Source organism: Crinia signifera, chromosome 7 (genome assembly GCF_055691185.1).
Source record: "Crinia signifera chromosome 7, ASM5569118v1, whole genome shotgun sequence".
Lineage (NCBI taxonomy): Eukaryota > Metazoa > Chordata > Amphibia > Anura > Myobatrachidae > Crinia > Crinia signifera.
The window spans coordinates 37846490-37869540 of NC_139223.1; the positions used below are offsets into that span (position 1 = coordinate 37846490).

General features: G+C 44.6%; 1 protein-coding gene across 1 annotated transcript in view; it reads right to left on the minus strand.

Moving 5' to 3' along the window:
• Positions 1-2058: 2058 nt before the first annotated feature.
• The window catches only part of LOC146021168 (NXPE family member 2-like), a 58083-nt gene continuing 37090 nt past the window's right edge, over positions 2059-23051 (minus strand). Inside the window, exons 2-4 of the mRNA XM_083154968.1 lie at positions 17055-17116; positions 5545-5763; positions 2059-2612 (exon numbers count right to left, since the gene is read on the minus strand). Of these exons, the coding sequence (XP_083011094.1) occupies positions 2059-2612; positions 5545-5763; positions 17055-17116 (835 nt within the window). The remainder of the gene's footprint in view (positions 2613-5544; positions 5764-17054; positions 17117-23051) is intronic.

Consider the following 23051-nt stretch of genomic DNA (forward strand, 5'->3'; position numbering starts at 1 on the left):
TAGGGTTAATGAACTGGGGATATGCACAGTAAAAAGTATATATATATATATATATATATATATATATATATATATATATATATATATATATATATATATATATATATAAAAATATAAAGGATTGTATAGTATACACTAAAAAACTCAGTGGAGTTGTTTCCATGTAGGTGTCAAAAAGTACAACACCGGATAATGAAACAATATAAATATACATTAAAAAGGAGTATCAAAAATATATAAAATATAGAAAATAGGAACTTTTGCTTAACTGAGTAAGGAGACAGGATTTAAAAGCTGCCCGACATATTTAATCGCACAGGAGTTCCTCAGGGGGTGGGGACAAACTGGTTGGAGCTGGTTTATATTGCTAAGGCAGACATGCATCACTTCCTGTCATTAGCTGATCAATTAGGCAGTAAATGGGTGCAAATGCAACCTATTGGTCACATGCAGAAGCCTAAACATAAACATGTAAACACTATTATTACAAACGAAAACTGTTTCTTAATTGGTGATCGGGGTACAGGACAGCGGGGCGGGATGTTATTTCTGCCCCGCTTCCGCTCCACATCCGCCATCACCTACGGACACAATGCACATGTGTCCGCAGCGTGTTACTAGTAGTAAGCTGCGTCTTTGTTGTATTTGTTTCCGGCATCTCCAGTGAGGCGGGTGGCTCTTTGAGATCCATCGGCACAATGCTGGTATACGGTCGGTTATGGCGACATCTTGTGGCTAAGAAGGATTTTGGCAGCTGAGTCAATAAAGAATGTTTTTCCATGCGCACAGCATATGTATTCTCATTCGGCAGAGTACGGGTATTTTGATACGGGCAACATATTATGATTTTCTCCATGAGTGTGTCTTTACCAAACCTTGAAGTACAGCACCTGGTCTTCCTGAGAGGTACCCCTTCCTAGTACTAGCCAGGCCCAACATGGTTTGGTAAAGACATGGAGAAAATCATGTGGTATACCTCATTGGCAGTAGGTACTAACGAAGCACTGTCACACTAGTGATCATGGCCACCAAGAGTACTCATGTGAAACTACTTTCAGCATTTCAGGAGCTGTACTCCACCATGCTGTATGTTTGTCTATTGATCTAATATCCCCCTTTTTACTAGGCGTTTACTATATATACCTATGTATCTGTCAACTAGGACTTGTAACTTTTTAGTTTCAGGAGCCTGATGACAATGCGACACCCGCATTGAAACGTTGCTGTGATTTCTTCAATACACCATTTATCTTTCTGAAAGGAGTGCTGCTCTTTTGTACGCTTGTATTATCTCTTGGAGTGAGCGGGCACCCGCCGAAGCAACCTATTCTAACACTGGAAGTGCCGGACCTACAATTAGTCTATATCTATCTATCTATCTATCTATCTATCTATCTATCTATCTATCTATATAGATATATACATATATACATATATACATATATATATATCTATATAGATATATACAGATATATATAGATATAGATACTATGGTGCTCCTGTAATGGCTGGCTGCTCCACCTTGGTTGGATGGCCACCTCCCTTCCAGCAACTGGCCATTCCAGTAAGTGGTCCTTGCATTCTCCCGGTACACCCTTTAATAAACTATTGCTGAAATAAACATTTCTGGTACCACCGGGACTAAGTAAAAACCAGACCCGGACAAGACCACGCAACGCTGACCAGACACTACAAGCTCCGGAATGCAGAGTTTCGTGTTTGGTCTGGCATTCTGGGGTCTTGTCCGGGTCCAGTTTTTACCCATACCCGGAACTGCTAGCTTTGTGTTGCATTCCGAGCCAACTGTTACCCTCTAATTTCATTCAAGGATCACTCACACAAACACTTCAATTATTTTCTTTTTTTTAATAAATATCGTTCAAGTGTTCAGTGACACTGGTTGAAGAAAAGGAAAAAGCCAAGCAAGTTCTTTTACGGTGATCAGAAACAAATCTCTTAATGTGTCTTTCTAAAACCTCATCTCCTGTACATCTTCCAAGCTTTAGTGGGTCTATGAGGGATTGCAACAAAATCCCCCGCATGACAACTCTTCCTTCACTATATTCCTGGACAAGCGAAACTGAATGTCAGGCTCATTATGCTTCTAAATATATAGCCCTGGGGATGAACATCTTCATTGCCTGAAGCCACCGTCATGTCCCAAGCATCCACAAAGCCAACGTTAATCCCCTGGAAGACCTCTCTCAGTATGACATACTGAGTGTAACCATGGAAGTCTCCATGCATTTCAACCGGAGAGAAGAGTTCCCTGGTGTTCTCTGATTTGATGATGACTTTGGTGTCGGGGCTCCGGAGGAACAGTCGTTCTATAGCTCTACGGATGTTGAGAGCCCGCCTAATGAAAATCTTCAGGGGGAACAGTCTGAAGTGCTGTCCCATTGTAATAACGATGATGGTGTCCTTCCCCCCAGCGATCCGGTCAACCTGGCGACTTGTGTACATGTCCTCCTTGAAGTAGTAGAAGGGGGGAAGTTCTAGTGGGAACCCATGTCTCTTATAGGAGACATAAATATCTTTCTTCATGTTTATCGCTTCCCGTGCCAAATACCATGAAGCCCAGCCGCTTCCATGGAAACGGAAATATTTCACTACTGTTGGGGGATAAGATGAGTGAGTAAAATGGTTTAAGTTTATTTGTAAGCAATAATGCTCATGGCTATGCCTACAGTATAATAAACAAGCTTCTGTATCCCTCACACACACACACACACACACTTACCTGCACATACAGACTTTGGGGGGTATTCTGGTTCACTCGCAACGGCAAATTCACTCTCTAATGGACAAAACCATGTGCACTGCAGGTGGGGCGGATGTAACATGTGCAGAGGGAGTTACGTTTGGGTGAGTTATTTGTTTCTGTGCAGGGAAAATCCTGACTGCTTTATTTTTACACTGCAATATAGATATCTAATTAGGGAGAAAAGGGGGCATGACCTCAGCCAAAGGTGCTGTCAAATTGGGACAGTTGGGCGGTATGTAATGATAATATTGGATATGTGATTGGTCTATATATATGATTGGATTATGTAAAAAGTCTAAAAATGCTTCACTAACTTAAAATAACCACACACAATATATTTTAATTATGTGCCCACTGTGTATGCTACACCAGGATAAATCTTCAAACAGACTTCCATTTTTTTCTGAATTGAATTATTTCATAACACTACCTACACACAAATATATACACCCATACCTACCCATACATACATACATACATACACACCCACATGTATACACACATATCTACCCACACACATATATACTTATCCACACATACCTTCATGCACGCACACGCACATATACCTGCGTGAATACACACACACATACCTACCTACACACACATACTTACACACACACACACAAAACATACATATCTACACACACATACACACACAAACACATACAGTACCTGTGTGTACACACACACACCACTTACCTATACACACACCAACACTACTACATCTCTGTTCCCTCCATACAGTTAAACTCTCTCTCTCTCTCTCTCCTTATCCCAACACCAAAATAACTCATACTTGCCTACATTTGAAAACAAGTTTCAGGGAGATTGTAGTTGGTAGCAGAATTTTGCACAGCGCCCCATTGTCTAGTTCCATATATGGAGCGATTGTGAAAAGAGATTGTGAACATGGTACCTAAAATGTGGGTGTGTACTGCTACATCTGAGAGGAATCTTTTAAAATTACTTCTATCCAAATGTAGATGAGCCCCAAAGCAGTTAGTAAGAGCTACTATACTTGGTAAAGTGCTGGAAAATGGTGCTGATGATTCAAAGTATGTAAATGTATCTATCCCTCATTCCTTTTTTTCCCCAAAAATGTAACAGTGTAATGTGGGCTAGGTGCAATGAGGGAGATTGTTAGACTAATGAGAGAGAGAGGGAGATTGCTGCTATTTCGGGGAATCTCCTGCAGAATGCAGGAGGGGAGGTAACTATGATGTAACAGTGTAATGTGGGCTAGGTGACATGAGGGAGATTGCTAGACTAATGAGGGAGAGAGGGAGATTGCTGCTATGTCAGGGAGTCTCCTGCAGAATGCAGGAGGGTAGGCTACTATGAAATAACTGTTATAACAATATTGAGAAAGAAGGACATTTTATTCTTACTTAAGATGCATTCTCTTGGGTAACATTCAATAAACAAGGGGCTATACAATTATGGGGATACATACTGTATGTTTTGTAGTCATTAATGCCTTCAGCAGTCACATCGCCAGTGTAAATGCCAATGAGCCCGATACAGCATGGTAGAAATTTTATTTAAAGCTTCCTGTGTTGGCATTATGGCATTACTCATGGCAATGACGCATCATGTTTAAAGTTATAGGGGTGGCATGTTAGCATGGCTTAAATACCATTACATGTGTCAGCACTGTCCCATCTGTATTACCAAATCATTATAATTATAGCAGACTAAGGAGTAGATTTATTAAGCTCGGTGAAGTGATAAAGTGTCTGGTTTATATCCCCGGCTAATCAGCTCCTACCTGCCATTTTTCAAACCAATCCTGTAACTTCACAGTCCGGTGATAAAAACCAGACACTTCATCACTTCACCGAGCTTAATAAATCTGCCCCAGAATATTGTTTCCTACAATCTATGGGGGATATCCTATTAGCCGTGGTAAGTTACTATGGCAAATGGATTCCCGGAGACTCTCCACGTACCTCAGGCACGCATACCTCCCAACATTGTCGGGTATCAGGACGCTGGCGCAGTGGAGCCACGTGCGCACCCAAAAATGGGGCAAGTCCTTGTTTGAAGGGGGTGTGGCATCACAGGGATGTTGCTGTCACAAGCTACACCCTATTTTCATCACTGTGGGGGCATGGCCAGCGCAGTGTGAGCTGTTTTGCTGAATAGATGCTAAGCGCTGAGCGCATGTGCACAGCATCTATTCCCCATTGCTCTGAACAGCAGAGGAAGGCAGGAGGAACTCCCAACTGCACCACCACCACGGGATACTACCGGCCCCAGGTGGGATGTGGACCATCTGAAACCTTCTCCTGGATCCCCTGCATGATTACCCCCCAAAAAAGGTAATTTACCGCTTGGTTAAAATGGACTGTAATTGGAAAGCACAATAATACCGTCAGACTAGGGGTCAGAACTGATCGCTCATCTACTAATTTGCTGATGACTGCAAGTAGATAGCCGCCACCCAGACAGAATGAAACCCGCCCAGTGCAAATCTGTGAATGATTTGCCAAATGGTTGCTATTCTCTGCAAATCCAATTCACCATCGAATGCGTTTCCCAGTCTGTGAAAAAGTGTGTAAGTCTGACCCTTACGCAAATTTGCTACACTCTGCGAATGGCTGATAGAGCTGACACACGCACACTACGATCCGTACACGTTGGCACACAGCGATCAGGTCTGTATAACCCCCCTAAAACCATAAGAGTAGTTCATTATGCTGTGCAGTAAATTACCACCTGCAATATGATGCCCCCCACCCCAATGTGCTGTAGGCAAAGTGAAATTCACTGTATCTTACTTTTGATGTCTTCAGTAAAGTACATGATAAATTGGAATAGCGTTGAGTCTCCGATGAGATAGAGTTTCTTCCCCTGCAGACACTGTGTGAAGTTCTCTGCAGTTTTATAGTTCGTCATGTTGCAGTAAAGAGGGTTCCAGAGATTTTTGAAAAGGTATCCGCTTGGGTAAGGAGATCCCATTCCCGTCTGACATTTTGGCTTTGGCTTCACTGGTAATGCTGGAAAAGAGATACAAGTTCATTATATCACTAAGGAGCCGATATATCACAGTCCGCATCCTCAGTTTAGGATGTGATGTGATAAAATCGGGCAGATACACAATGCGATAAAATGACTACATCACACCGATGTAACCAATGTTGCATACAGGGACAGAGCTTGTGAGAATGCGCTGTCCCTGCTAGGCTCTCCACAGCACTATCAATGTATTTTTTCATAAATCCTCTGCTACGCATGTGCCGCCATCGACATTGCCGCTACCGCTAACAGCACCCCCCTCCCTGTAGCGACAACCCCAGACCCATGATCCCCCACCACCACTAAACATACTTACCTACCAGGGAATCAGCTCCTGCTGCAGTCATCTCCTTTGACCTGCTGTGAACCCCGATGCAGTAAAATGAGCTCATTTTACTGCACAGGGGTTACAGGAGTAGCAGGGTGTCCTGATGACCAACAGCCCTCATGGGTACACTGATCAGCAAACGCTAGCAAGGTATCTTTTTTTATTTTCAATTACTTTTTTTTCACAGTGATCAGCTGTGTCCATCAGATACACACAGCTGATCACACTGCTCCACCCCTGCTGAAAATGGCATTATTATCACATGGCTCACTGCTGTATTTTTCCCTTTTTTTTTCTTAGTACTTTTGGCCAGATTGCATTTCCCATTATAAGTATGGGAAATGTGATTTGGTTACTTAAAAAATGGGAATTACAGAGTTTGTAGAAGCTTTTCATGAAAACTGCTCCAAAAGCCTTTTAATACATTTAGGTGACACTAAAATAATGTGAAAAGGGTGTAAAAAAAACAAAATTTTTCACATTATTTAAGTAAAAATGATTTTATTCAATTGGCCCTATAAAGGGAATCAGTGAAATATTATCATGTATTATAAAGCTAAGATGCTTTATTTCTTTATCAGTAAATTAAACCTTATGTACTGTAATCCAGCTGCAGTAAAAACGGACTAAAGAATTAATTCCCTTAAGTAATATAATTACTGAAGCCAGGAGTCTTAGTTCCCGGGAATATATGCAGTGGCGTAGAACAGTGATGGCTAACCTTGACACTCCAGCTGTTGTTGAACTACACATCCCAGCATGCCCTGCATCAGTTTTACTATTTGGCCATGCTAAAACTGATGCAGGGCATGCTGGGATGTGTAGTTATACCAGCGTTTATTCACCACTGCTCACCAGCTAACAGGGGGGACTCCCAACAGCCCCCCCCCCCCTCGCCTTGGGACACTGCCGGCCGTGGGAGGGACGCGGGAATGTCCCCGAAAAACGGGACATTCTTGCGGTTTTTCGGGACTGTTGGGAGGTATGGTTATACAACAGCTGGAGTGTCAAGGTTAGCCATCACTGGCGTAGAAGGTCACTAGTGCAGCTGATGTTGTGACATCCAGGGCCACCATCAGGGGGGTGCTGTGGGTACAGCTGTCTCAGGTCCGGCCTCCTCATTCTACCCACTGAACCCCCAGACTGCCTCCGCATTTTGCTGCCTGCACTCAGTGCGCTGAATGAAGCCCTGCTCCAGGAGCACAGATTTCTTCACCTCTGGAAGCCGGCAAGCTATTAAAATGGCTCTGATTGGCTCACCAGCCGGTGTCGCATTTTATTTAGCCGCCGGTGTCCGGAAGTGAAGAAGCCTGCACTCCAGGAGCAGGGCTTCAATCAGTGCACTGGGTGCAGACAGCACAGTGGAAGGAGGGGGGGGCAGTGGTTAGGGGAACCCACTGCTTCACTCTGCTCCCCCTCTAAGAGACAGAAGAGACTTCAAAACAGTCCCAGGCCCCACAATTTTTACTGGCAGCCCCTGTGACATCATATACCATGTGCCAGGAGTGGGAGTGGTACCACATGCTTCCAAGGGATACATCATTCTATCTTATATGTAACCAGGTGCCGCTCCAGGCACCTTGCAACAATGGAACCAGGTGCCATATGGGTAACTGTGACATAACATTGACCTGGCATAACATTGACCTGGTCTTATCCATACATTCAAGGTCACATTCAGGAAAAATATTCAGAATGGTAAAACACTTGGTTCCTGGGATAAGACCCCAATGTGTAGATACCGGACTGGTGCATGGGTCCACCTGTGCCAACAATGATTGGCAATATCTACTTTGGACCTCATAATGGCCACCAGATGTCCTTATAAAAAGCCTGATCTTCTGCTTCCTGGAGACCACATGTTATTTCCCATAATGGCATCTCGCTTGGAGGCTGCTGATATCAATCAACACTAAAAACAACTGGCCTTAAAAGGTTCTAGAATTAGGAGCAGAAAGCTCAACATTTATATATTGGATGGGAGCTTTTTGCAGATGTAATATTGGTCCTCAGGTATCAAAGATAATCATATAAAAATGAAAAAAAGAGAGAGTCCTCTGATGTGGAGTTAGATCTGGAATAGCAAGTGAACTCCACTCTCAACCAACAATAAGATACATAAATACCATTAACATTTTACATATGGCGCCTGGAGCTGCGTTGGACAGAACACTGGCGTACTGTATTGTGTGTAAGAAACTAAAGGCCTGATTCAGACCTGTTTGCTTATCTGCGTATGTTTGCCCTACAGATGAATGCTGCCTGATGCTCGGCCAAACGAACGCCAAACCCCGGGAGTGAACAGCTTTGGCGAGTTTCACCAGAATTCGGCCATCTCCGTCGGTAATAAAACGTAGTTCAGACTGACTTATTAACAAAGGGGAGAAAAATCATCTGATGGTCCCAGGGGAACGGCCAGTACTTTCATGAGGATGCACATAAAACAATGAGTGTTCCCCTGCTGCCGTCCCCTCCCCTGCCAGTGCGAAGGCCTCGGTAAGTGTGATACTTGCCAAATGCGTTCTCACAGGGGGTCTGCACATGCTCTTATTCACGCATGCTCAGGCCCCTCAATATCAAAAAGGGGGCCAAATTCGGACCAGTACAAATGGGTCTGAACAGAGGCGTAACTCTGGGAGGCAACTGAGTCATCCACTGCTGGGCTCCTGCTCCCAAGGGGGCACCTCTCCTCCCCTGTGAGTTTGAATCAGTTAATTGACAGCCATCAATATCGCTTCTGTGGCTGACTCCACCTCCTAACATCATTTTTGCACAAGTCACATGATGTATTAAAGCCCACAACCTATCTTACTGGATACAGACACCTTACTAATTGAGCTATTTGGGGGGCACTAGCACGCCCATCTGCCCGCCCACCCTGTACACATTAGCCAATAGCCGGCTCTGTGTACAGTCAATTGAATCAGTGGGGGGATTTGTCGTCTCTGCCATGGCCGCCCCCACGCTGCGGCTGACTCACCTCCGGTGCTCAGCCAGTGGACAGCGGCAGGCAGCAACAATTCAGTGCATCAAGCGGGTGCCAGCGCCCACACAGACCCCGCTGCGGCTTTCTCCCCCAAGCGGCAGCTGTTCAAGCTGTGTCCAGCACTAGCAGGTTATTGTTGGGCTGAACACAAAAGAACAATTGTACTGATTTATTTGTGCTTACTACCTGTTCACTTCAATGCTTCCTGATCTAAAGTGCTGTATGAGTTCTTATTGCTATACAGTAAATCTCTAATATACCTGCTGGCAGCAGAAGCAGATTGGCAATATTCTGCCCAGGAGCCATCTGTTGTGTAACCTTTATAACTGGGTGAGTAATGTGGGGAAAGTTTTAGTCTTTCCGGGAGAGCTTTCTGGTAAAGGCAAAAGCGTAACAACCATAGGTGCAAGGGGTGCAGCTACTATGGGGCCCAGAGCTGAAGAGGGCCCGTCTTTACTGTCTAAGTAATATGTTTTACACATTTATCACCATCAGTTGCTAAATAGGGGGCCCTTAAAAACTTTTGCTATGGGGCCTACAAATATCTAGTTACGACCCTGGGTAAAGGTCATGCACTATTTTAGTTGGCCTTCTTGGTACCATCTCTAATATATTCATAGCCTTCTGGAGATATGGCCTCCAGAACTGGACACAGTGGGGCAGATGTAGTTATCCTGGTAAAGAGATAAAGTGGAGATAATGTAGAAGGTGGTCACCCACCAGCCAATCAGTTATGTTTAAAAAATGACAGCTAGGAGTTGATTAGCTGCTGCATTATCACCTTACACTTTATCTCCACTTTATCTTTTCACCAGGCTCAATACATCTGCCACATTAGTCTAGATGAGGTTGTACCAATGACCTATACAGTGGCATTATTACTACTTTTATTATGCTGCTGATTCATCTCCGTATGCAGCCAAGCATCTGATACCCCTTTCACACCAGAAAATGCAGGGACTTACCTGGGAAAACAGTCCCTTGATCAAGCAGAGACATTCCTGGGTTGGCCCCTTTCTACCCTCCCTTGTCCCTTCATCTCTGGTGTGAGGGGGGCAGCGGTGTTCAGGCAACGGGGTCTGGGCAGCGGGGTACAGACTGCGGGGATCCAGGCAGCAGAGGCTGGGCGCTTGTAGCACTGGGCAGCGGGGCAGGAAGCACTGGATTTTAAAACATATTGAAAAGACTTGCCGGACGCTAATTGACTGAAAACGTCCAGCCAGCCTTTTCAATATGTTTTCAATTCCAGCACTTCCTGCCCCGCTGCCTGGCAAATAGCGCTACAAGCGCCCAACCACCACTGCCCGGACCACGCTGCCCGGACCCCACCACCCGCTGCCCGGACCCGGGTAAATACCTTTCACACCAGCAAGTAAGCCGGGCTGGTCACAGGAGCAACCCTGCTAGCTAGCAGGGTTGAAATCCCTGAAAATTTTCCTGGGAATTTGGCCCGGGAGCCTTGCACACAAGCGCAACGCAGGAATTTTTGGCTGGTGTGAAACGGATATGACTTTTCTTCCTCATTGATTTGTTATATTGCATACCTGCCTAGATCCCTTTTCTCCTCAGTTTCCAATATAGTGCCAATATAGTGCCATTAATACTATATTTAGTTTCCATTATACTGGCATTAATACCATAGTTAGCGTTTTGGTTTTTAAGTGTAGGATTTTGAATTAAACTGTAATTTAATGTAAAAATAATTACAGACAAAAAAGATAGACCCTTGCTTGCTATCATGCGCTCACATCAAGGTTTCTTTTTTCAGCTCCACTCAAAGTACAGTACAGTAGGTGCACTGGCTTCCGTTCAGTCAAACAGCGATTGGATTGAATACGCATTTGCAGTCGCTGATTCCCCTCAAGTACGTCATCGATCTCATGTGTTGTTGCGTGCCCGGCGGCAGCGTATCAGGGATAAGTGTAGGTCTCGCCATGAGTGCAGGTACCGGGAGATAAAGACTCCAGCATCAGGGATAATTGGATAGACCTCAGCCAACCAATTACCCGTGTTCAATGACTATGATTTTAGTTCAATATAATATATAGTTTTTAGGTATTAAAGCGCCAATTTAAAAAACTACCCACCGAGGCCAAAATCTATACACCACTGTGCCTTAATATGAAACAATATTTCATATATAATATTTTAATACATAATATGTCACTATGGGGGTAATTCAGACCTGGCTGCGTATAATCTGTGCCTAGCGAGCAGGTAAACGCAGCCCCGTCGAATGCACGACCTCCCCCAAACACACCCCACCAAGCAAATCCCCAAGGCACAATGCCAGCAGATGTGTACACTTCTACATCCGCTCGCAGGTGTAAATCAATCAGGTGTCAATCAAATGATTTTTACTCTCTTCACAGATAAAAGAAAGCCTGGATTTACTTTTATACTGCATGGTGATGGCCAAATTGGGGGCGGGTGCTGACGTAACATGTAACGTCATCCACCCACCCCAAGCAGGCATGGTCAGGCCTCCGTTCACAGAGTACGCCCAGCGTTTATGGGCGCGCCCACCAATTTTGTATTCATACCCATGAAATGATGGGTGGAACCCAGCAACTGCCCACTGGCTGCCAATCATACTGTGAATTCCCCAGTGAGTGTAAAACCCCAGGGCAGGATTAACAATGGGCCTGATGGAGCTACTGCTCCAGGTCCTGTCACCAAATAGGCCCATTTTGTAGCTGAGGACAGGGGCTTTCCAACGAGCCTGGCCCCACGTCGCTAGCCTCCTGGAAACCGGAGATACCACCAGGCAAACCTGGAACGTTTTCCCCATAGGATAACATGGGACCGCTAATTCTGACCCCCACCCAGTTCCAATGGCTGTCAGTTCCTCCTCCTGCATCACAGAAACTCGAGGTTGATCTCAATTGAACCCAAATCACTGGGTCTTTAATCTGATACCAGGTTGGTTCATATGGATTAATTGGTTCCAGAGATATTGCGGGTAAACCGATTTTTATATTTCTAAAATGTAATTTTATGGCTGTTCATGTTGTTTGAGGGTAGATTTCTCTGGATCCAAATGGCCCAGTTTCACGGGACCAAAATCATTTGAAGCCCACTCAAAAGTTCTTCAATATGATACTGTATGTAAATGGGTCAGTTGGTTCCGAAGATATAGCTGGTTGGTTAAATGGGGGGGGGGGGGGGGTTCTCTCACCCTCACACCAGAAAATGCAGGGACTAGGCTGGTGTAAAAGGGACCAGCCCAGGAATGTCCCTACATGATCCTGGGATAATGGCCCTTATTCAGATCTGATCACAGTACAAATTTGTTCTCAAAATGGGCAAAACCATGTGCACTGCAGGGGGTGCAGATGTAACAGGTGCAGAGAGAGTTAAATTTGGGTGGGGTGTGTTGAAACTGGACTCTAAATTGCAGTTTCAAAATAATGCAGCCAGTATTTACCCTGCACAGAAACAAAACAACTCCCCCAAATGTAGCTCTCTCTATACATGTTACATCTGCCCCACCAGTGCACATGGTTTTGCCCATTTTGAGAACAAATTTGTACTGCTATCAGATCTAAATAAGGGCCTATATTCCCAGGTAACTACCTGCATTTTCTGGTGTGAAAGGGGTATAATTTCAAATAGCTGTGACCTGCAGTGCTCTGAATACAGCCGGGCAACCCCCTGCTCTCTGCCCGGCTGTCCACAGCTGTCATTTTTGCCTGGCAGCTGTCCCCCAGTTACCGCAAGCATGTATTCCCCCTTCGCAATGAGCATGTAATCCCACGTGGCAAAGAGCATGGAACCCCTGGCAATGAGCATGTAGGTAAGCAGCACTTATGTGGCATCATTTTTAATAGGCATTATGGTGTTTGGCATAATACGTAATGGACAATATGGTGTGTGGCTTAACATGTAATGGGCATTATGGTGTAAATTTTTAATGCGCGCCCTAGGCGCGCATTGCCCCTGTTTATGAAGCATATTGTGCATTATTGCTCAATCCGTTTGGTATACTGTAGTGTGTATTTTATCTCAATCCATGTGGCAAAATGTGAATGTTGCCTTAATCTGTGTGGCATAACGTGAATTTTGACGCAATCCGTGTGCCATAGTGTGAATTTTGGCTCATTCCATTCCATGTGGCATAATGTGTAAGAGACAAGTACAGTATAAGGGGGTTACTATTGTGTTGCATAATTTGTATAAGGGGTATATGGTGTGGTAAACTTAGGTGACCACATAAAAGGTGCTGAAATGTTGTCTACCAAGTTTTGGCTTTCAGTATTTTTTTTGATGACTGGAGTGCCGCCTCACCCCGAAATTATCTTAGGATATCGGCGTCCTGTGGGTGCACCTTTGGAGGGCATCCTCCAATATATCTCCCTGCATTTTTGCTATGCCAGCCCCCTGTCTTTTCCAGGCATATGAAAATAGTTGAAAGTATTTACACAAATAGAGACACACCCATGAGCAGACCACCCAACCAGAACACTGGTTACGCCCCCCACATTATTAGGTGCTGGCCACAACCCCTATTATTGCACATAATAGGCCCTTGATAATTGTCAGCTCCAGGCCCATTTAGAAAAAAGGGTTTGTGGAGCACAAAGAGTCCCGAGAGGGAGCCTAAAAATGGGTGGCTTTGCTTAAGCTGCGGTTTTCTGGGGTATGGGAGTCAAGCCCAAACAAACAACAACATATAGTAAAGAAAGGGGATGTAAAAACCGTGCTTTACCTAATAGCATGCAACAGGTGGAAAGTTAAAAAACATATTTGATAAAAAAAATTACACTTTAAAATGAGTTTCATATAGACATAATAATACTGGTAGTGGTATTCATAAAGTGCAGCCAAGAGTCCGTTCCTAGAAATGCTTCCTGGTAGTCTCCCAAATGGATTTTTGACGGTGCTGATAGGACTGTTTGGGAGTGATGGTATCCTCCAGCCCAGGGAGCACCAGATGGTATAGGGCTCAACCTGGATAGTTGTAGGTACAGTGTCCTGGTTGTACATGGCTACTGGGGTTTGCTCTGGAAGCTGGTCCAGTCACAGTAGGAAAGCTGAATTAGGGATCCAAAGGTGGGTGTCTGGGCCATAATTTTAACAATGGGCCTAATTCAGACCTTTTCGCTAAGCTGCGTATATGTTTGCAGCCTAGTGAACAGGTAAACGCCGCCCACCACCCAGCTGAACGTCCACCTCTCTCCGGCACCTGAATCCCGCCAGTAGCATGCGAGGGGAAGTGTTCCCTAACACATTCCATCGCATGCGGACAGACGGGAGAAACCATCTGAGAGTCGCACACAGTCGCCTACAGTAAGTACAGTATATACTAGTTGCACTTACTGGTGCCAAATGGAGATTTGCTGTTAACGGGATGGACTCCTGCAATTGATTTTGATATACAAAACAAATATAACACATTTATTAGTATGACAACCTCTAAAGTTCCAAATCGAATCTTGAATCGGTTATTTCATTTGTCGAAGATTTTGGGGCTAATTTATCAATGAGCTTTAAGATATGCAAGGAGATGGAAAACTCGTGTATCATAAATGGTACTTCAGCTAATCAGCTACTGTCATGTGTTTGAAAAATGGCAGTTGGGAGCTGATTGGTAGAAGAACCAATTACAGTATCATTTGCAACGAGTTTTCAAACTTGTTAACTAGGATACAACTTGTTCATAGTTTAGCCACTTAATTTATAGGCAAGTGGCTCAATTTATGACATAGGGGGTGATGCATGTTGGGTCCCAAAACTCCTTTTTAAATGGGTAAAACCATGCTGCACTGCAGGTGAGGCAGATGTTACATGTGCTTTCATTTGGGTGAGCTATTTTCTTTCTGTGCAGAGTAAATACTGGCTGCTTTATTTTTATCCTGCAATTTAGATTTCAGATTGAACAACCCCCCACCCAAGAAAACTCTCTCTGCACCTGTTACATCTGCCCCACCTGCTTTGCAGCATGGATTTGCCTATTAGAGAGAGATTTTGCTTTTGCAAGCCAACCTGAATTAAGCCAATAATACGATTACGAAAGCTGTCACCATATCACTCAGTTTATGAGACAGAGCAGTGTATAAAACGGCCAATGTTTGCAGCAATATCCAAAATTGGTACTTCCCGGACTTGCTCCAATGTTCCAAAGAGATTGACGGCAACTGAAGCAGCCAATCTCTTCATCTCCCTGAGACAGGTAATGTAAACTACATTGTTTTGCACACGCTGTCCTTCAAGCAGGATATATTGCAGAGATAAACGTTTATGGATACTCATTACATTTGGACTATTGACACCAATCTCCAATATAGCCTCATTGTGACTTTATAGTCACAATCAAACATAGCGCAATCAAACATCTGTTCCTCCTCATTTAGATTATAATTCCTGATTGGATTTAATTCAAAGTTTTAATTTTGAAATTTGATATACTGTATAATTCAGCTTTTGTAGAAGAAACCGGTTGTTAGATGTTGTATAGTACTATAAATATAGTATATTGGGTATCTCTTATCCGGATATCCCATATCCGAAATATTCCGAAAAGCATAGGTTTTCAGAATATTTCGTTTTTTGGGAGAAGAAGGGGGTTCCCCACTCTTTTTTTTACTTACCTCATCCCCCAGTGTCCACAGCGGCCATCGGACTCCTCTTCGGTGGCATCCCCGGTCCCAAGTATGCATTGCCCCGGTGCGCCAGTAATGTCACGGCGCACCCGCACAATGCATCCTTTTGTCTGGGGATGCCGCTCACTAGGGATCTGAAGGCTGTCGGGACACCGTGGACTTTGGGGCAATGCCAAGAGACCAGGGGAGTATGGAATAAAAAAAAGAAATCCACAAAAATCCCTTATCCAAAATGATCATGGTCCCGAGCATTTCGAAAAGGGATACTCAACCTGTGTTAACCCTTTGAGTGCCAAGTGAATTTGTCAAAATAGGTGTATAAATTGCCAAATAAACACTTTTATTCATCATAATGACCTGTACTGTTACCTTATATAGGAAATATCATCTTTTTTTACTCAACATTTTTTATTTGAATTTATATAAGAGATGTGAGCGACGCCGGCATTTCTACCGGCTATTTTGCAAATCTCTCACAGAGATGTTGGCACTCAAAGGGTTAATGAATTGATGTACATTATTGTAAGTCTCCTTACCAGTCTGACTTCTTAATTCCCATTAGCGCCGTATTAATTGGTCTAAACAGTTTGGTATTCGCTCATGAGGGCCATGCGTGCTTAAGCTCGCTTCTACAAGCAGGTGTAATACTTGCAGATATTCAGTTCTAGAAATGACAGATCGCCATACTGTATTTCCATATACGTTTAAAAGAATCATAAGCGCCGTAATAGTATAAAATTGTAACCGCACAATCTAGAAATCCTGTGTCTGCCACCGTTGTTAGAAATCAAATCATGGTTGACAAAATTCCATTTCACCAATACAGAAAGCAATGTTCACTTATACCCCTTTCACACCGCACTTGTTAAACTGTATATTGCCGTTTTTTTCCCATTTCAAAACGTTTAAGGCTGCAGTGGGAAAGCGCCAGAGTTGATTTACCGGTTAAAGATAACCAGAATTTGAAAACATTCAAAAAGCAGAGTCCTACATGTTTCAGAGCCATTTTTTATGCAGTGAGAATGACTCTGAAACAGTGAAAACAACAGATCACAGACCTGTGATAGGCTGTCCCCTGATTACAGACCTGTGATAGGCTGTCCCCTGCATTCTGCCTTGAAACGTGTTCAGGGGATTAAACGGGTTGACTGATGTGAATGGTACTTAAACGGTATTTAATACGGTAATCTACTGCAATGTGAAGGCTCAGACCCGTTTTAAATACCGTTTAAAAATACAGTTTTTTAAAACGTTTTGGCAGTGTGAAAGCGGTATAACTCGATTCAGGTTATTTATTATTATTCTGTTTCACTTTTGTAAATGTAACAATAAAAGTGAAAATAAGATGAAACTTACAATCACAGTTGGTAACTGTTATGGCCTTGAACAGCTGTGGGATTTCGACAGCAATATTCTTTCTTTAAAAAAAAAAAAAAAATCAAAATACAAGATTATCACGTGCATATAATCTAATGTTTGCTACTTAATATGAAGACTTGGGAATTCATGGGCATATATTCAATGGGTGCCGGACGGGTTCCCGACAGTCGGGATCCCGACTGTCGGAGTCCCATACCACACCCATATTCAATGACGTGGACGAGCGGTGACTGCGAGCAGGACTTTTTGCTCGCAGTCACCGCTCACCCTGTCAGTATTCAACTGACCCCCCTCATACGCAAATTCCCCCTCGCTCCGTTTTTTGAGCGAGGGGGAATTTGCGAATGTGCCTCCAAAAGCTGCGAGAATCGAGGCTAATTACAGCGAGTTTGCTGCACTAGCCTCGGCTCTCGCAGTTTAGGGGAATCCTCGCCGTTCTGTGACGGCGAGGATTCCCCCGAAACGTTGCATAGTGCGAGCGGCCGGCGCGGGGGTTAAACTGCGAGGATCACTGGTTTTCTGTGATCCTCGCAGTTTAACCCCCTCGCCGGCCGCTCGCACCGGCATTGAATACATGCCACTGTGAACTTACTGTATGTCACGCTGCTTGTGCTCACAACACAGGAGAATACACAAACATACATTTCTAAAGGCCACCATACATTACCGCGATTTGGGCTGATTTCCTGAGGGAACGGGCAAGAAATCATCCCAAATCGGGGTATTGTGATGTACCCTCAGGTCCGATGTGCCCACCAGACCTGTGTCAGAGGTCGACCACTGACCTCGGCCCCTCCTCCCCAGGGGCAAATGCAGGATTTGCAGAAGGGGGTTTCCAAAGAGGGATGGAGCAAAGCACGGAGATGGACACTTAGGTGACCCAGTATATGCCAGGTCAGTTAAAGTATTATAGATAGACCAAATGTATATAAATAATAATAATAATAATAATAATAATAATAATAATATACACACACACACATATATATATATATACATATATATATATATATATATATATATATATATCATGGGGTAAGGATCACACTCTCCTCCAACGGCGGCCCGGCCCATGCAGGCTTCGGCACGCCTGCATTCACATGGGGATGACCAGCATTTTTCTGGGCGCGCTCACCGTTGTTCTGGGCACACCCAGGAAATTCTGGCCTTCCCTTTGCTCCAGCCCCCTGTCCACCCCGCTTTGTGTGAACACCTCGGCAACTATAATAGTCGGCGAAGGCACTCGCACTGCATGGGAATACACAAGCTGAATCAGGCCCTTTGACTGTCGGTAAATTAACTGCATCCCCAGGAAAGTGGGGAGATCTTCCTGGACCCCAAAGTGACATTTTGTTACCAAAATCATACAGAAGGCTGTTAGGTGTTCAAATGCATTTATAAAAAAAAATTGTAAAAAGCTTCCAAATGTAATGAATAAAGGAATAAAAAAAAAAAAAAAACACAAACAAGAGTAGAATAAAAGGGGTATAAACTTTTATCAAATAATATAAATGGAATTGGAGTTTGGGATTGGACTGCAAACACAAATTATTTGAACTAATACCGCTTTCAAATTGCAAATTGCAGTGTGAATCTGTAGATAAAGTATTGCTGCTCGCACAAGGCAATTGGCATCTAATTGGATTGACCCCTATGAATGTCTATATTGTAAATGTTGCACTAAGATTTGCAGCCCTTGGTGCCACCCGCCAACTCACACCAACTTGCAGCCCTTGGTGCCATCCGCCAACATTGGTTGAAAATTTAAATCAATAGGCACATCCCAAACTTGAACTAATACCGCATTCAGACAGCAGCAGCCGATTAACCAGGCAATTATCCGGCTTTTCAAGCGCCGGGTTATTCGGACACCGCTGTCAGACCCCCTTCACACAGGAGAGGAAATCTCTGGGTGTAAAAATTAGACCCGTAGATTTCCTCTATTATACGGGTTTTTTCGCCTGTGTGAAAGGGTCGATCCAGATCTTAAACTCCAGGCCTCCGACCCTGGTCTTTTGCAGGGTCGGAGACCCGGAGTTTAAGATCAAGATCGACCCTTTCACACAGAAAAATGACTTGTGTATTTAATGGGATTCCCTGGTGGAACTGCTCCACCCGAATTTCATTTTCTGTGTGAAAGGGGTATAATAGTTTAATAATGCCTGCGTACTATTTATAGCTCCACCTGGAGTAATTGAAAGAATGATTTGGTACTTGTGTATTATCACGGCGCCCAAGTTTCTTACGTACGACACCGAAGGAAAATCGCATCGCATGGGCCCTTGTAACGGCCGTGCAATGCGATGCGATCTTCCTATGTAATTTATTCACTGCTCTCTTAGCCCCAGGGAATCGCATTGCATCGCATTGCATTGCACCTTTACAATGCCATTAGGTGTACAATGCTATTAGGTATACAATAATGACACTGAGGTTTTAGGCACCCCCCACTATCCACGCCACCCAGAAGGTTGGCGAGCGGCGGCGGAACGCGTGCTCCGACCTTTTCATAGCCCTACTATCCACCTCAGCGTGGAGTTCATTACATATAGTGTGGCGAGCGCAGCGAGCCACCGAGCCGGAAGCGTGGCGAGCGCAGCGAGCCCCGTTAGGGGCCGCGGACTACTTTACATGTATTCCGTGTCCCCTTGCGGGGATCGCTGCGCTCACCGTGCTTCGGGCTCAGTGGCTTGCTGCGCTCGCCACACTATATAAGATCAACTCCGCGCCGACGTGGATAGTAGGGGTATGAATATGGTATACCTAATGGCATTGTACACCCTATACAAAATAAATAAAAGAGCACTGAACAGAAAAATCTACTGTGCAGCCAAGGAAATATGGAATGTGATCTAGTAAATCGAATGTGTACAATGTACCATGAATGTATATCGAATTTGGTACATATGTAGTACCCGGGATCTTCTGCGTAAGGAAATTGAGCTAAGTAATTTATTCACTGCTCTTTTGCCCCGGGCTTATCGCATTGCATGCCATTGTACTTAATGCAAAATCGCATGTGATTTTTTAGGTTGCGATGGCATTAATTGTACTACAATTTTTAGCCACCCACAATTATCCACGCTACCCCAATGCGCTGCGAGCACAGCGAGCCCCCACTATCCATGCCACTGCGAAGCGTGGCGAGCACAGTGGAACGCATCCTCCCAACCTTTTCATACCCCCACTATCCACGTCAGTGCTGAGTTGACTTTATTTAGTGTGGTGAGCACAGCGAACCATTGAGCCGGAAGCATGGCAAACACAGCGAGCCCTGGGAGTGGGCTTATAGAAAATTATTATTATTATAATTTTATTTATAAGGCGCCACAAGTGTTTCGTAGCGCTGTACAAAGGAACAGTACAGGGAGACAAAACTTGGCATAACATTAAATAAATAACCAAAAATATAGTACAAAATAGAGTACAAAATAAATCTCAAAGTGTGTATGCACCATTAGAATAGAGGTCAAATAGAAAGTAAATCTCACCCTGTGTATGCACCATTAGACTGCATGCAGAGCAAGGCGAGACCTGCACAAATGTAGATTGGATTATCGGTACTTGTTTCCTAACATGGCGCCCATGGCATACAGATGGAGCGGGATCCCTCTTGCTGGCGAATCGCCATAATGTCACCGTTGGTGATCCGCCAGCAGCCCGGCGTCCATCTGACTGAGACTGTCTCAGTTTCCGGGCGGCGGGGCGACGGGAACCCTGTCCGTCTCCGCTTCAGGGAGACGGACAGGGTTAAGGGGGGTGCATGGAGGCGGTGGGGACCCCGGGTGACCGCCGAAAAGCCGTGCGAAAGGGGATGTGGGCGCATCTCATGCACGCGCGTCCCCTTTCGCAAATACAGATGGCGGGTGGCGGGGGATGGCGGCTGGCGTCGCCATCGCCATCCCCTGCAAGAGCGAGACCCGCTCCATCTGTACCATAAGCCTTACAATGGTATGCGATGTTACACGATGGCACCCGATGTTATACAATTTAAAATCGTATACCATCGCATTGTATGCCATTATATGCCATATACAATGGTATACGATTTTAAATTGTATAAGCACCCTAATGGGTGTTTTCAATGTTAAATGGCCCCCCCTATAAGATTATTAATTGTATAAGCACCGTAATGGGTGCTTAAAATGTTAAAAGCACCCCCACGCCACCCCCAGTATCAACGCCAACCCGAAGCGTGGCGGCGGTACACGTCCTCCGACCCTTTCATAACCCCACTATCCACGTCGGCACGGAGTTGATCTTAGATAGTGTGGCGAGCGCAGCGAGCCACCGAACCCGAATCGTGGTGAGCCCCGCGAAGGGACGCGGAATACATGTAAAGTAATACACGTCCCCTGGCGGGGCTCGCTGCACTCGCCACTCTTCTCAACTCCACCCCGACGTGGATAGTGGGGGTATGAAAAGGTCGGAGGACGCGTACCGCCGCTCCTCATGGGCTCGCCTCGCTTCGGATTGTCATTCATAGTGGGGGTGCATTTAACATTGTAAGCACCCATTATACAATTAAAAATCGTATTGTGGGGCCAAAATCGCATCGCATGCGGCTATATGGCATGCGATGTGATACAATGCATAAGATGCCATACGATTGAAAATCGTGGGCGCTGTGTTAGGAAACAAGTACCGGATTATCAGATGGGGGTGCATTTCTGGGTTGTAGGCCCCCTTGGACTGCTGTGGCTGTGTGGCCTCAGGAGCAACACAGATTAACAATTATTTTCATATTAATCCCTATCGTGTGTTTTGTTTCAATGTAACTCATTTCCCACCTTAACTTCTCACTACTTTACCTCTCACTACTTTATCTCGCATTTCATTACCTCTCACTTATTTACCCCTGCTATTTTTAGCAGCCTCCCTCACTAACCTATCCTCACTTTTATCACTATATATTTTTGTCACTCTTGTGTTGTCCTGGGGTCACTCAGCTGCTTCTCTTGGCGTGCCCCGGGCCCTAGATTTGTACCCTCCCAAAATGTTAGGGGCTTCTCACCTGCCCCTGTGGATTGGCATACATTGGTATGACCACCCGTAAATTCAGGGAACGTATGGCCAATCACAGGAACTCGATCCGGTCAGCTTTGGAAACTGGCAAAACAGACCTACCGATCCCTAGGCACTTCCTTTCTGCAGGACATCAGATTGCCAGCCTACGGTGTCGGCTAATTGACTGGGTACCTCCTCCCCCGCGAGGTGGTGACCGTGGACTCTTATTAAAAAAGAAAGAAAGCCGATGGATTTTTGAACTTGGGACATTGGCCCCGAGGGGCCTTAATGAAAACAATCCTCTGAATATCTTTTTGAAATAAATGCATAAATTGTACTGTCACAAATTCAGGTTCTTGCTTCATCTCCTCTTCTCTTCCCTTTTTGTCTCTTTTTGTCTCTTTTCCTTATGTGCTCTGCCCCTTATCTTCTGTACTAGTAGGTGCTGTTACATACCATTCTCCATACCCCACATCTGGGTTCACCGACACCTACACTCTATATATAACCTTACCTATATTCTGACCACATTTGCCTCAATTCACTAAATCGGTGTATAAATGGCTAAAAATTGCACATTGGTGTTTATAGCCATTTGATTTAACGCTATATGTCTCAATTAGTCACTCAGTTTGTATAGTGGCTTTGGTTTATTTATTTTCCCCACCAGAACGGAATATGATTTATTTGTATATCTATGGAGGCATTGACCTCTCCAAATGACCCACATGCCCATCGATGCGCTCACTGCGCTATGCCCTGAAACGCACACCTTATCAGGTTACGTTTCAAATGGGCTATGACGTCTTTACCATAGTGTTCCTCTATTGACCCTATATGCGCCCGCTGGCGCTGTGCCCTGGAACGCACACTACAAGGTGTTGCGTTCCAACATGGCAATGTACACCGCCGTCCCAGTTCTATGACACTATGCCCTGGAACGCACACTTCCGGGTGGTGCGTTCC